A 14,185-nucleotide genomic window follows, 5' to 3' on the forward strand; every position below is an offset into this window, starting at 1 on the left:
TTGTGATTTGGCTAAAACTCCGAGGCACAACCTTTGGAAGCACCCATCTATATGTCACTTTCATTGTTAGAGCAATTACAATCTAATTTAACCTTTTTCACTTACTACTAACTATATTATGCTTTCACAATATGTCTTTCAATAATATTTTGGTCTTTTACGGGCTTACGAAAGTTTATTTGCTAACTCGAGGTCGAATTAGGACCAAAATGTAAAGTTAACAAACTATTGGGTTGACGTTGCGACTTCAAGGGTTCTAGGTCATGACACAACTCACTGTTGATTCCTCGTCACGATACTATGGGTTTGACGTCGTGACGTGATTTTCTGTTTCCAAAAGTCCAAATGGTACCATTTTGCAACACCTAATCAACCAAACCAATATCTCAATTATGCCATTTAAGCAAAGTTACCAATTACACATACTCATTTCTAGCCTTTAGTATTACATGAACATATACATTACATAATTTACCAATTATACTTTGATACCAAATCATTTTATCCAACCTATTATCATTTTTTTGGGTTTTTTTTATCAATGCATAGATGTACTTCTTAGGGAAAGTGGATTGTTAACGTCAATGAATTATGTCAAGTCATGTGTCCATAATGTTGTTATGGATTTTTATGCTAATTTGTTGCAAAGTATTAAGTAACAAAAATAGTAAGTTGCATTAAAAGGTATTTATATGTGGAGAATGGGATAAAGTTAGCCCTACAATGATAAAGAAAGCCTTGAATTGTTATTGTCTAAATATGATAGCTACTATTGAGGGGGAGAGGTGATGTTGCTATTGAGAGTGAGTAATTTGGATATGATGATGTTGAGTAAGAAGAAGCACCTCAGACCCATAAATTGTCAATTTCTTTAGGTCCCAAGGCTATTCCCTTTAATATTCATAAAAGGATGATTGAAGATCTTACATCCTTTATTGCCAATAATAGGCACATTACCAAACTTCTTATTGAAGCCAAGACTATTAAGAAGATTAGAGATAGGCAAAAGGCTCTTCGTGCTAATCTAATATCCCTTCTTAACGAAGAATAAGTTGGCAATCTTGTTTACCAAAAAGGGGGAGAAAGAGAGTAAGTGGAAGTTGCTGGTGATAGGGGAGATTCATATTTTGCTTCAAATTCATTGATGTTACTGTAGTTTTTTCGGAAGATATGGTTTTTGGAGGTTTGTTTCTTGATTTTTCTACTTCTAATGGTTGGATTTCATTTGGTGAATAGATGATGATTGCTTTGGTTGCATATATTTTCTATGATTCATTATTGATGGATTAAAAGGAAATATGCTAAGAGGGAGTAAGTTGTTAATTTATGTTTAAGCTTCCTACTTTGTTTGTGTTTTGTTCAAAAAATTGTCAAAGGAGGAGATTGTTGTAAAGTATGAAAAGACTAAATAAGTGTATGAGGGAGTGACCATCTACGATAGACTAGACTATCTTCATATTTGAGTTGTTGGCAATTTATTGAGCTAGATATTTGGGTTATATTGGGATTGTGGATCGTATCTAGTCTATCAATGAAGATCATATCACTTAAGAAAATGTATAAAGAAGGTGGATTGAATCAAATCATACTTATCTAATCACAAGGTTTTAGTTGCTTTATAATAATAATAATAATAATATCTATAGCTGTCAAATTGCATGTATAAAATATAGTGCAAAGGTGGAGTATGATTTATATTACCTTTCCTCCTAACCCTTTTGTATTAACAATAAACAATATTTTAAGATTAACCTATTATTCTTTTTAAGTAGAGAAAATTAAATTATAATTTTACGTTAGATGTACACGAGAAAAGATTGTATAAAACAATGATATTATTCATTTCTAATAATTTTATGTCACATAAATTTATCCTGAATTTTAAAATTTTAATTTTAATTTTATTTTTTCTTGATAAAAATACTAAAAATTATTTAAAAAGAAATACAAATGACGTGACGTCATAATTACAAAATTCATTACATTTTGATTACTATTGTTAAAGTTTAAAAATGTTTTTCATTTTATTTTTTATTTTTAAAATTCATGTAATTATTATTCATAAAAAAATTATCATTCCCCACACTTTTAATTTAACACCAACCGACCATCGTCAACACCATTTGCTTGCTAGTCAACCCCATTTTCAAATAAGCTTTCGACGAAAAGAACTGGGTTAGAAGCAGAAACAATTGAAGCAAGTAAATTTGAAGGATCTCAACATTCTGCTAATACCCAGATATAAAAATCCAATCTTTAGGGATAACAAAGCTTAAAAATTAAAACTTTAAACTAAAGGTTAATTTTAAAAAAATAGTAACGAAAGAGACATGCAAGATTCAAGATGGGTAAATCTCAACCTCATCATCAAACTAATGATCAGCCCCTGGAGGTAAAGAGCCACCCCCAAACTGACCTCCACTATAAAAAGCTTGAGGTGGCAAGCCGGGATGAGGCACATCAAGGAAGCCAAAGCAGAGCATGAGAAACTAGAGAGGGAGGTGCTTGAGGCAGAGATTGGGCGAGAAAGGGAAAGGGTGACTGCAATTCTTTTTCTAGCACTACAACGAAGAAATTTTTTTCCTTAGTTTCACTATTAGCTTAGGTTCTGGCTAAAAGAATTTCAGACGTGGAAAAAAATTATTAGCCGGAAATTATTAAATATTAATATAATTTTTAAAAAATTCCATGTGGACGTCCACCTTTCATTTTAACGGGAGTGATTAAAATACGAGTGCCTAAATTACAAACATTTTATTTTTTGTCTAAAATAATTTTTTTTATTTATAATTAATTGATCATTTGTGTAGTTTAACCTTTAATTTTATACTTAAGTAAAAAATTATGCATAATTATTGTGAATGGATCACATTTCATCATCAACTGTTTATTTTTTTTTAGAGAGCACTTGCGGTGAGGGAGAGTCACTACTACCAGTGGTAAATATTTTGGTTTCGACAAAAAAAAAAGTAAAACCTTGAAAGTTAAAATATACTCTAAGTTAAGTTAATAATATTAAGTATTTAGGCCAATTGATGACATTATAAAAATAGAAGGACCAAATTATGTCAAAAAATAAAGTAAGTAAATTAAATCTCAAGTTTCAACATAGTATAAGAGCTAAAATTAAAGTTTGACTATTGTCTTATAATATCAAAAAAAAAAGAAAAGAAAAGAAAGAAGACAAATTCAAAAGAAATGAGAAGACATGTGTTCGTCTTTGAGACCTTTAGGATATTTAAATTATATATAAACACATAGCATCTTAATTGAAAAGTTAATTATACTAACTATTTGGAGTTATTAATAACATTATAAAAATATAAGGACTAAAGTATAGAGATTCAATATCAAATTTAAGCATAATAGAGGGATTAAATTGAAATTTAACCATTTTTCTAGGTCATTAGTGCCTTCCTACTCGCAATAACTCCAAAAATTTTGTATGGGCTGCCGCCATGGATGGACATTGTTGGTATTGTTTCTGGGCCTTAACCGAAAACTTGTATTGTATATATACTCATATGATCACAAAAAGAGGAAGATGGCTTCAGTTGTATGGCATGTAGTAGTAGTCGTCGTCGTCGTACATACGTGCAAATATACCAATATCACCTAAGTTGATAATTCTCATGTACCTTTGCCGGAACATGTTCTACAGTCACAGCCTCTGAGTTCCGGTTTTGCTCCTAGATGCTGTTATTCTAATGCACAATCTCTCTGCTTAAAAATGATTATTCAATTTCCTAACATCCTGTCTAATGAGATCATAACAAGTCCAAGATAAAAGGGCTTATTAGTCTTAGCATACACATGATGGCTTTGCTTACATGACCCTTTTGCAAGTTTTTTACCATTTTGAGCAATAGGAGATTATTAATTAGAAATTACGTAAAACTCAGTTATTACATACAACTACTATATCATTAGATAACTCGAACACAATTTTTAAACCTACAAATGATGGGAGAACACTGCTGAAGGAAGCATTTATTACAAGCCAGAGGAAATACAAACATGACGCAGTACTTAAGTAACATAACTACACGAACACTCTTGAGAGAGATGATTGATTGTTAGGTCGTGACTTAAATTATATGGAGGAAGCAGTTGGACATGGGGGAATGCATATATCAGTAATGCCTTCCAGCATCATCACTACAGTCTTGATGGAAGGACGAAGTGCTGGTTCATCTTGGATACACCAAAGTGCCACCATCACCATTCTTTCCAAGCTTTTCTTATCTACTTCTTCACCAAGCACAAGCTTATCCAACTTTTTTTCAACCAGACATTTATACACCAAAATCGACAGAATGATCTCCTCTGGGTTTGATACAGTGGTGTCCAAGTTTCGTCTGCAAAACACAGTTTCCAATAGCACAATTCCGTAACTGTAAATGTCAGCCTTCGCTGATATTGGAACATTCTTATGCCATTCTGGGGCCATGTATCCTCTAGTTCCCCTCACTACTGTGAAGGTCCTTGTATGATCCCCCATCAACAGTTTTGCCAGCCCGAAGTCTGAAATTTTAGCTCTCCAATAATCATCCATCAATATGTTTTGCGGCTTTATGTCACAGTGAATGATTGGGGTCTCACACTCCTCATGTAAATAGAGGATTCCTCTAGCTACATCCAGGGCTATTCTTGTTCTTTCATCCCAATCAGGGCGCTGTCTTGACTTGAACAGTAGATCAGCAAGGGAGCCGTTGCCCATGTACTCATACACCAACACCCTCTTGGAGTCCTCAGCACAGTATCCCAAAAGTCGAACTAAATTCTTGTGGTGAGCTCTGCCAATTGCTCGCATTTCTGCTTGGAACTCTCTTTCTCCTTCTTCCACTAACTTCTCCAATCGCTTTACTGCAATCAAATTTCTTCCTCTGTTTAAGGACCCTTTGTAGACTGCTCCAAAGGATCCCTTACCCAACTCTTCTTTAAAACCATTCGTTGCTCTCTTGAGTACATTGTATGAAAACGATGCCAACGTAAGCTCTCCGGTTAGGCCCAAATTTCCAATTTCCAACAGCCTTTTGTATCTTAGAACTCGAAATTTAAAAATGAATACACCAGAGATTGCAAGCAAAGCACATGAACATGCGACAAGACTGAAAGTTAAAAGAAGAATTTTCAGCGTCGGATCTTTCCGTTCGATATGGGGCTTTAATTCATCAAGAACAGCCCCGTCATCTGCTTCTAGGCTTCTGATTCCCATCTTCAAGAAAGCTGTGGAAGTGGAACTCTCGTCATTAGCACCATGTTGTCGTAGCAAATGCCATAGTGGAAGCTTTTGTTTCCTGCAAACTCCATCGCTAAACTGTGCTGCCTCACAACTACAGTCTTCCAAGCATGTTTGGCTGCAGGCACTCATGGACATTAGCTCTTCACTGTAAAATATACCTGTAGTCCATACTATATTTTGCAATGGAGTGATGTTATAAAGGGGTATATTGTCCTTCCCTCCTTTACAATGTGCTTCACTATAATTTCTCTTGCAGCCGAGGGTATTGCGCTGAGGATCGATAAAATCAGTGCCGGGAAGGCATGCACAGTAAGCTCTGTCATCATTAAACGTGCAATAGCTATTGGTACCACAAAAGCCTTTAACTTTACAGGAATCCTCCAACGCACGCAACACTCGGGAAATTCGAAATCCACCACTTGGCTCAAATTGATGAGTATATAACTGGAAATTTCCATCAACATCAAGGCTTGCACTGTGAACGATACTGTCGTTGCTGCTGGTGGTGGTGGTGTTCTCGTTGTGGTCATTGTAGCTCACCTCTGGATAAAATTTAGAATTAATTTCTAGGTAGATGGAGGAATCAGTGTTGTTGATAAGTTGTAGGAAGCCTGTCGAGTTAAGAAATAATCGGAGTGAACGATTCACACCATCAATAGCTGTGGCCCAATAGGCAGTTGTAGGATCATCATCGACGTCTAGAGGGTATAGAACGAGATTCCCATCTAGTTGCATACTTAGATGAAACCTTCCGGACGAGTGATCATTTTCTGAAGAACTGGAGATCAACTCGTGACTAGGTAATAGAGCCTGACCACCTAAAAGGGTATCTGTAGGATGCTCGAAACTCTCCCAAATGGTATGATTGACTTTGTTGTAGAGCACAAAATTGCCTGAATCTAGCATGGAGGCAGAGAAGACACTGACAGCCGAGTCATTTGGATAAGCAATAACTTTATTTTCTCCGCTCACACGGCTCGAAAGAAGCAAACCTTTCTCGTTTAGTGTCAGAGTAGCAGTTGCATGGAGCGGCGGGTCATCACGGTTTGCTGTCCATACAACTTTGTTATCTGTCTTTCTATTGCCCTCCAGCCAAACTCCAATTGAAAAGCCATTGTCTTGACTGTAAAAACCAAATGCGAAACGACCAGAAGGCGAAGCCAATGAGGTGGGTGGAGTTAAGGGGGAAAGCGAATATCCCAGCCCAATGGTGCCGCTTGAATGCTTGTCTTCAACTCCTCTAGCCACAAAGAATGAAGAAAGGAGGATGAGAAGAGACCACACGGCTGCCATAGAAATTATTGTATTTCTGTCTTCTACTTTTGGAACTGATGAAGAAATTATTTTACAAGTACCCAAATTAAAATGGCCGAGGTCTGGAATCAGGGTTTGCGCGGAAAAAGACAGGTAACCTGACTCCTTACGTTCTTTTACCTAGGTAACATTACCTTCATCGAAAGAGTGAACGCACGTCTTGAATGCAGAAATTATTGCATAAATCCTTCTCTCCACTTAAACTATACGTCTAATCAATTAAATTAATATATATCATTCAAAGGTATAAATCAAGATTTCCAATTTCATAAGGATGGTACAATTCTACGTTATATTTATCTTTTTTCAATATAAAAATAATAAATTAGATTTTTTTCTTTGACTTTTAGCATTTTTAGTGAGATTTAATTTTTTTAAGAAGAAAAAGTTAAAAGTGAGGAGAAAAATATGATTTGTTATTTTTCTATTAAAAAAATAAAAATGACAGTAAAATTTAAGTTTTTTACAATCCGTTAGGTGGTGGAAACTCCAAGGCTCCATCTAATAATTTTTCCTTTTCAATAGGAGGGATGATGTAGTTGCGAACACGACATTTTCCTCCTTACTTCTCTCTTTTTCTTTTAGATGATACTAAAAAGTATAATTTTTAAATATTAATAAAATAATATCACGTTTTTAAATTTTAAAGATAATAAAGTATTATTATATGTTCATATATATAATATCTTTTTCAACTTAATTTAAATTTAATTAAATTATTTAAAGTAACTAATTTTTTTTATTATAAATAATCATCTTTTTTTACAAATTTTAATTTTTTTTCATAAGTTCTTTTTTTTATGCAACCAAATTAAAAAAAATTGTTTAATTTTTTCATGTCATTGATACATAATTTTGATAATTATTTTATATTGAATCTTAAATCTCGAACCCCAAGATTTAGGGTTTGGATTCAAAATTTAAAGTTCGAGGTTCGATTTTGAATTTAGGTTCAAAGTTTAGGTTGAGAGTTTAAAAATTTGAGGTTTATGATTTGAATTTAATGTTTAAGGATTTGGGGTTTGTGTTTAGGGTTTAAGGATTTAAAGTTATAAGTTTGAGTTTGGGGTTTAGAATTCTAAATTCAAGGTTCAGAGTAAAAAAACTACTAAAATTATGTGTTAGTGACAGTGAAAAAAATTGTTGAAAGGGATCATGAGTAATGTGGTGGAAATGATTAATAAGATAATTTCTCTATAGATGAGAGTATAACAATAATTTAGCTTCTTTACATTGTGATGGTGCAGCAAAATTTTATTGATGCTTAAAAACCTTAGTTTTTAGGATCATCGTAATGTAAGTTATTTTCTTTCTTTTACTAGTTAGTTTTTAATTATTTTAATTTTATTAATATTATATTGAAATCATTTAAAATTAATTTTTTAGTTTTTACATTTAAATTTTATTTTAAGTTATTTATTTAATATAATAAAAAATTAAATTAGTTAATTAATTGAAATATTTAAATAAAATATATCAAAATTATAATACTATTAAAATATATAAAAATAATTTAATAATATTTATTTTTATTAATATTCTTAAGGTGAGCTTGAACTATCCATAGTCTCTCTCTAACCATAAATAAGAGGTTAATGTACTTAAATACACTCGAACATACGTCCTCTTGTATTGATAACATTATCCATGTCAATCGAGTTATGACTCCATCAGCCGAAATATTAAAATTTCTAAAAGCACATCTTTAGATATTTTGTTATATACCAAAATTTCTAAAGGAATATCAATAGTTTTATGAAAAATCATTAGGATTTTTTATATACCAAAATCTCATTCCTAAATCCTAAACTAAAATGTATTATCAAATACCACCGTTTCTAATAACATATCCTTTTATATTTTGATAAATACAAAAAATTTTATGGGACTGTCAACATTTCTAAGAAAAAATCATAATAAATTTAGGACATGCTAAGGTTGAAAATAAGCAAAAACGACACAAAAGGAAAATATATTGTGATTTCCATACCTTGAAATTGTGATACCTCCAACAGTATGGAAAGATGGAAGATCACCTTTCAGTGGTATCCCGATATCCACCCTCAAAGAAGACCCCCAATGTTCGAAACTGCCTGAGGAATCGAGATATCCTCTTCTAGGTATCGCGACACCAACATTGTGAGGGGGACAAAATTGGATAAAAAGAGTAATCTTTTTAATTGATGTATAGATTAGAGACCTTTCACTTATCACATTATAATTGATGTATAGAGCACAAAATGTTTTTCTTTTTAACAACCAGATAGTTTCCACAATGATAAATATTGAAATTTTAATTTAAAAATTACTCCTCTAATTATTATTAATTACATGAAAAACATAATTAAAATAAACCCAACTTCAAAGTTAAAAACACTAATTAGTAACATGGGGAAGTGATGTAGATGGAGGGATCGGTACATTCATTGTTCCTTCCAGCATCAAGATCACATTTCTCATCAGTGGACGCAAATTGGGATCATCTTGAATGCACCAAAGCCCCACCTTCACAAACCTTTCCACCATTTTCATGTCCACTTCTTCTTCACCTTCCACGAGCTTATTCAACTCTCCCCCAACAAAGCAATTGTATACAAATGTTGAAAGCAGTATCTCATCTGCACTGCGACCTTCTACTTCTATGTTGCTCCTGCAACATACGATCTCCAACAGTATCACTCCGAAACTGTATACATCAACTTTTACCGATAACAATGCACTGTTTTGCCATTCAGGTGCCGAGTACCATGCTGTTCCACTTGTACTGCTTGTTTGATTAGGCCTCAATAGCTTTGCCAATCCGAAATCCGAAATCTTTGCAGTCAATGAATCATCCAAGAGTATGTTGCTGGGCTTGATGTTGCAATGGATGATACTCACCTCACACTCTTCATGTAAATAAAGGATACCTTTAGCCACGTCCAACGCTATTCTGGCTCTCTGTTTCCAAACCGGGCGTTCATTCCTGTTGAATAGAAAATCCTCTAGTGAGCCATTGCTCATGTATTCATAAACAAGGAACTTCTTTGAACCTTCCACACAAAATCCAAGCAATCGGACCAAATTCCTGTGGTTATTTCTTCCAATGGCTGTCATCTCAGTTCGAAACTGATCCCTTTCTCCTTCCTTAACCATTCCTAATCTCTTAACAGCAATACTTTTACCATCCCCTGGCAAAGTTCCTTTATAAACCGCTCCAAAAGAGCCTCTACCCAACTCATCTTGGAAACCTTGTGTTGCTTCATCTAGCTCATTGAAAGTGAATGATCGTAGTGTAAATTGCTCGGCAAATCCTGAACTTTTACTTTCTAAAAGCTTCTCATAACTTTGGACCCGATACCTGTATAACAAGAAGCTACATATTGCAATCACAAAACACAAGCTTGCAACGGAACCCAAACTTAAGCCCATAGTTAAAATGAGGTTTTGGTTTGCTTCGCTTATCAACATTGGACTTGTTTCAGGTGGGGGGCTAATGGTGCTACCCGGAATCAACTTGATGAAGGCTGTGGTTGTTATATTTACATGTTTTCTACCATATTTAAGCGGCAAGGAATACAAGCTACAGTGATTTGGGCTATAAAGAGCTCCACCACAGGAGCAATCATCCTCGCAAGCTTTCTTACAGTCTTCCTTCTCCAGATTACGCTTCACAGAATAAAGATTACCAGCCCAAGACATATTGTCTAAGGTAGTGCTATTGTTGTGTATCACTACATCTCTCTTAGTCTCGCACCCATCTACAGTGAAATTCTGAGAGCAACCCAGGAATTTGGCATTCTCGTCGATAAATATGAAACCAGGATAGCAATAGCACTCAGTATCGTTACCGCTGCTGGTGGAGCAGTAGCTGTTCAACCCACACCGACCTGGAATCTCACATTCATCATCCAAATTCTGCCACTTGTTTGACATAGTATTGCTTTCAAGTTGATGCGAGTACAATCTGAAAACACCGTCATAATCAAGGGTTGCTCTATAGATAATCATTGTTTCGTTCCCAGCTATCGAGCCGTTTGCCAAAACGTTTTCTTTGTCGAAACTTAGTGATGAATACAGTACTAGAACGCCACTCTCCTTGAGATTCAACACGGGGGAAGAAAAGCCAGTACGGAAGACCCAGTACTCATAAGCAGCTGCAGAAAAAATATTTAAACCGGCTACAAGCCCATAAGACTTCAAGAGCATATAATAATGGCCAGTTGAGTGGTATTGAAGCAATGGTTAGCATGTAGTGGTTTGAACTTGACACACTGGAAATCAACTCAAGGCTTAAATTCTGGCCTCCTAAGATTGTGTCGGTCGGGATATCAAAGCTCTCCCAAACAACAGACCTGTTCTCGTAGAGCACTAGATTCCCGGTGTCCAGCAACGAAGCTGAATCAACAAAATGCACTCCGGACAGATTCGCAATGGCATTTTCCACACCGCCCTCAGTCCGAAGAAGCAATACGCCTTGTGTAGTGAATTCCAAAGTAGCATTTGAGGTGACAGGCGGGTCATCTCTTTTTGCAGTCCAGACAATGGTGTTTTCTGGTCGACCAACAAGCCATATTCCGGCCGCATATCTTTCTCCTTGCCGGTAGAAACCAAATTCGAAATTCCCCGAAGGTGAGGCCCACGAACTATGCTGTTTTCCGGTATATAGTGAAGAACCGGGTTTGATAATGTTTGCCTCGTCTTCTTCAGCTATGACATTAACAGGGAAAGAAACCAGAAGGAACAGCAAGAGAATAATATTTGACGGTACATGAGCCATAACTAAGGTTGGGCTGTAAGCAAGGAGATAAGGGAGAAGAAGCCCTTCTCTGAATTTGCTTAGCTAAGCCTAAGGGTAAACTAAAAATAGTACATGTCCGGATGAGAAAGTTTTTCGTTTTCTAACATCATTTTCCCTTCTGCAGACTTCTGGCCATATCTCATACACCCTTAAGCATTGAGGATATTATTTTGGTCGTTGTTCCTAACATTGCAAGAACGAATAAAAGAAATGCTCATCATATTGGATAAGAGTAGGTGTATTGAAGGTGTTGTGTTTTATATGTTTATTTACTTGGTGTAATTGTTTTCATTGAATGTGTCGAAAACATAATTTAGATGATTATGAATGTAAATACTAATAATACCTCCTTTTAAACATAATTTTTTTCTTTCATTTTGATTAAAGTTGGGGGATTTTATTAAAGTGTTTATCAACTTTTAAGGGTTAAATTTATATTAGATTATTATTTCTTTTTTGTAAATTAGCAATATATATGTATTGAATTTAATTATATTATCCGAGTAAATATTGATTTTGAAAAAAAATATTTGTGTTGTAAATTAGTATTATATTTATAATATTTATTTTTACTCTTTAACATTTTTGCATTGTTTATTATTAAAATTCAATTTACAAAATAATTGTTATCTATTTTGTGTTTATGTCAAGCTTTATAATATATTTTCATAATTTATTATAATGATATGAAAGTTTTAATAAATTTATACAAGTTAAAATGTGTGTAGAGGTGTTCATAGGTCAAACTCTAACAAAATTTTAGGTTTGATCGATAGGTCTGGGCTCAACTTAAAAAACAGACTTAAATTTTTTTCTAAACTCAACCTAGATTACAAATGTTAAATCTGGGCCCTGATCAACCCACCCATATTAAAGCCTATAGTATTTATACAATAAGAAACGTATCGATACTTGTTACAAGGTGTCAATACCTTAGAAAGGGTGTCAATACTCAAACACTTTTTCTTTAGGCATGTATCAATACCTTCCCCAAGGTGTCGGTATTTTAGGTATGTAAGGTATCGATATCTTGGTCATGTATCTGGGTCGAGCTGGTCTCGGCAAAAAACACCTTTCTCAAGGCCTGATTTGTTTTCTAAACGAACCTTTTTTTTTGCCCAAATTTATTTTTCAGGTCCATATTTTTACCCAAATTCTCCCATTTTTCAAGTGGGCCTTCGCTTTTGTACTTTTAGCGCATTTTAAATTGAATCTCTTTACTTTTATTTCAAGGAATTTACTTTCCTATTTTCTGATTTAAAAATGTAAGTCTAATTATTAATATTGTTAATTTTTTCAATTAAATTTAGGTTTAACATAACATCATTGTTTTAGTTACATGACTACCAAGTGATTATTTTTTCTTATTTTAAAATGTTAGACCAACAAATTTAACCAAAAAAATTTAAACGATGTTAACAATTGCACCTGATTTGAAATGTAAAGTGTAGATGGACTAATTCCTAGAAATAACATTATATAAATTAAATTTAAAATTTACAAAGAGTACATGAACTTATAGCATATTATAATCGTGTGTATATTGATTCGAGTTTATATCAAATAATCTCCTATTTAAAAATATAAAAAATATTTAAATGACTTTTTTCTATGGATCCAATTTAAAGAAATTTTTATTTTTATTTTATTTTACAAATATATATATTTATTTAAAGCTATTTATTCATAAGTTGACTTGGATTGATCTAGAGTTAGTATTCAACTAATTAGAAAATATAAAATATTTTAATATAGGCTTAAATGATGTACTAAAAAAGTTAAAGAGTATGGCGGAGTTGATTTAACATTTTTTTTACTATTAATTTTCATGTATAATTATTTAATAATTAAAATATACATATATATATTTATGATTTGAAATATGAATAAAATTAAAGTTTAACCTTGATAATAGTTGTTATATATATATTAAAAATTGATGATTTATTTTTTATTGTAACTTCTTTTAAAATATTTAAAATTTAAAATTTCTAGATAATTTAAAAGGGGTAGGATTTTTTATTTTAAGATTGAAAGGGGAAAATTTTAAATTTGTAGAGAATTTAATGTAATAAAAATCATCTTAAATGGGGTATTATGTAAATTTTAAAAAATTAAGAAACGACCCCTACCTGCACCTTGTATCCGCCAATGTATATATATATCAACTAATGTAATTGTTCCCATAATTTTATGAGCTATTGAAGATAAAAAAAGCAAAAGAAAGATTTAAAAATTACCTATCCTATAATTAAAAGTTTAATATTAACAAAGCTTATGAGATGTTGCTACACTAATACAATCGAAAGCTCAAAAGCACCGTTAATTTTGTCACTTTCAAGGAATACTAAAAGATTTGTAGGAGTAAAAGCCAAAATATTAACTCTCTCCATCTTCACAAACACTATCTTAACAATTCGATCTGTGACTGAGTTAACTTCTCTCATAACATGTCTGATCTCCCAATGTTCGAAATTTCGTAGCTTCTATTGGATCCACCTAACTAATGTTGATCTCGAACTAGTTGTAAAACTCCTTTGCAAAACAAGGATCACCTCAAGGCTATCCATGTGAATTGATGATCTATTCAAGCCTCGATTTTGTAAAAAACTTAGCCCATCAAAAATACCCTGTAGTTCAACTTTAAAGATGAACACATCCCTAAAGAGTGATTGAAGTCCAAAATTCAATTCCCTTGATCATTCCAAATCACTCACACTATAGAATTATTATTACCTATGCTCAAATTAACAAAACCATCCATCTTTATGAAGTTTATGCTTTTTGAAAAGGAAAGAAGTTAATGCTTTTGTTTGAAAAAAGAGAGTCAAATACGAATTTTTTAG

General features: G+C 33.2%; 1 protein-coding gene and 1 pseudogene across 1 annotated transcript; both read right to left on the bottom strand.

The window, feature by feature from the left end:
* Nucleotides 1-3,856: 3,856 nt before the first annotated feature.
* On the bottom strand, nucleotides 3,857-6,687 carry LOC107959586 (G-type lectin S-receptor-like serine/threonine-protein kinase LECRK4). The gene has a single exon (XM_016895671.2). The coding sequence runs from the start codon at nucleotides 6,536-6,538 to the stop codon at nucleotides 4,094-4,096; it is 2,445 nt and encodes an 814-aa protein (XP_016751160.2). The 5' UTR covers nucleotides 6,539-6,687; the 3' UTR covers nucleotides 3,857-4,093.
* Nucleotides 6,688-8,744: 2,057 nt separating this feature from the next.
* On the bottom strand, nucleotides 8,745-11,532 carry LOC107959585 (G-type lectin S-receptor-like serine/threonine-protein kinase LECRK4; annotated as a pseudogene).
* Nucleotides 11,533-14,185: the final 2,653 nt, after the last annotated feature.

Source organism: Gossypium hirsutum, chromosome A05 (genome assembly GCF_007990345.1).
Source record: "Gossypium hirsutum isolate 1008001.06 chromosome A05, Gossypium_hirsutum_v2.1, whole genome shotgun sequence".
Taxonomy (NCBI): domain Eukaryota; kingdom Viridiplantae; phylum Streptophyta; class Magnoliopsida; order Malvales; family Malvaceae; genus Gossypium; species Gossypium hirsutum.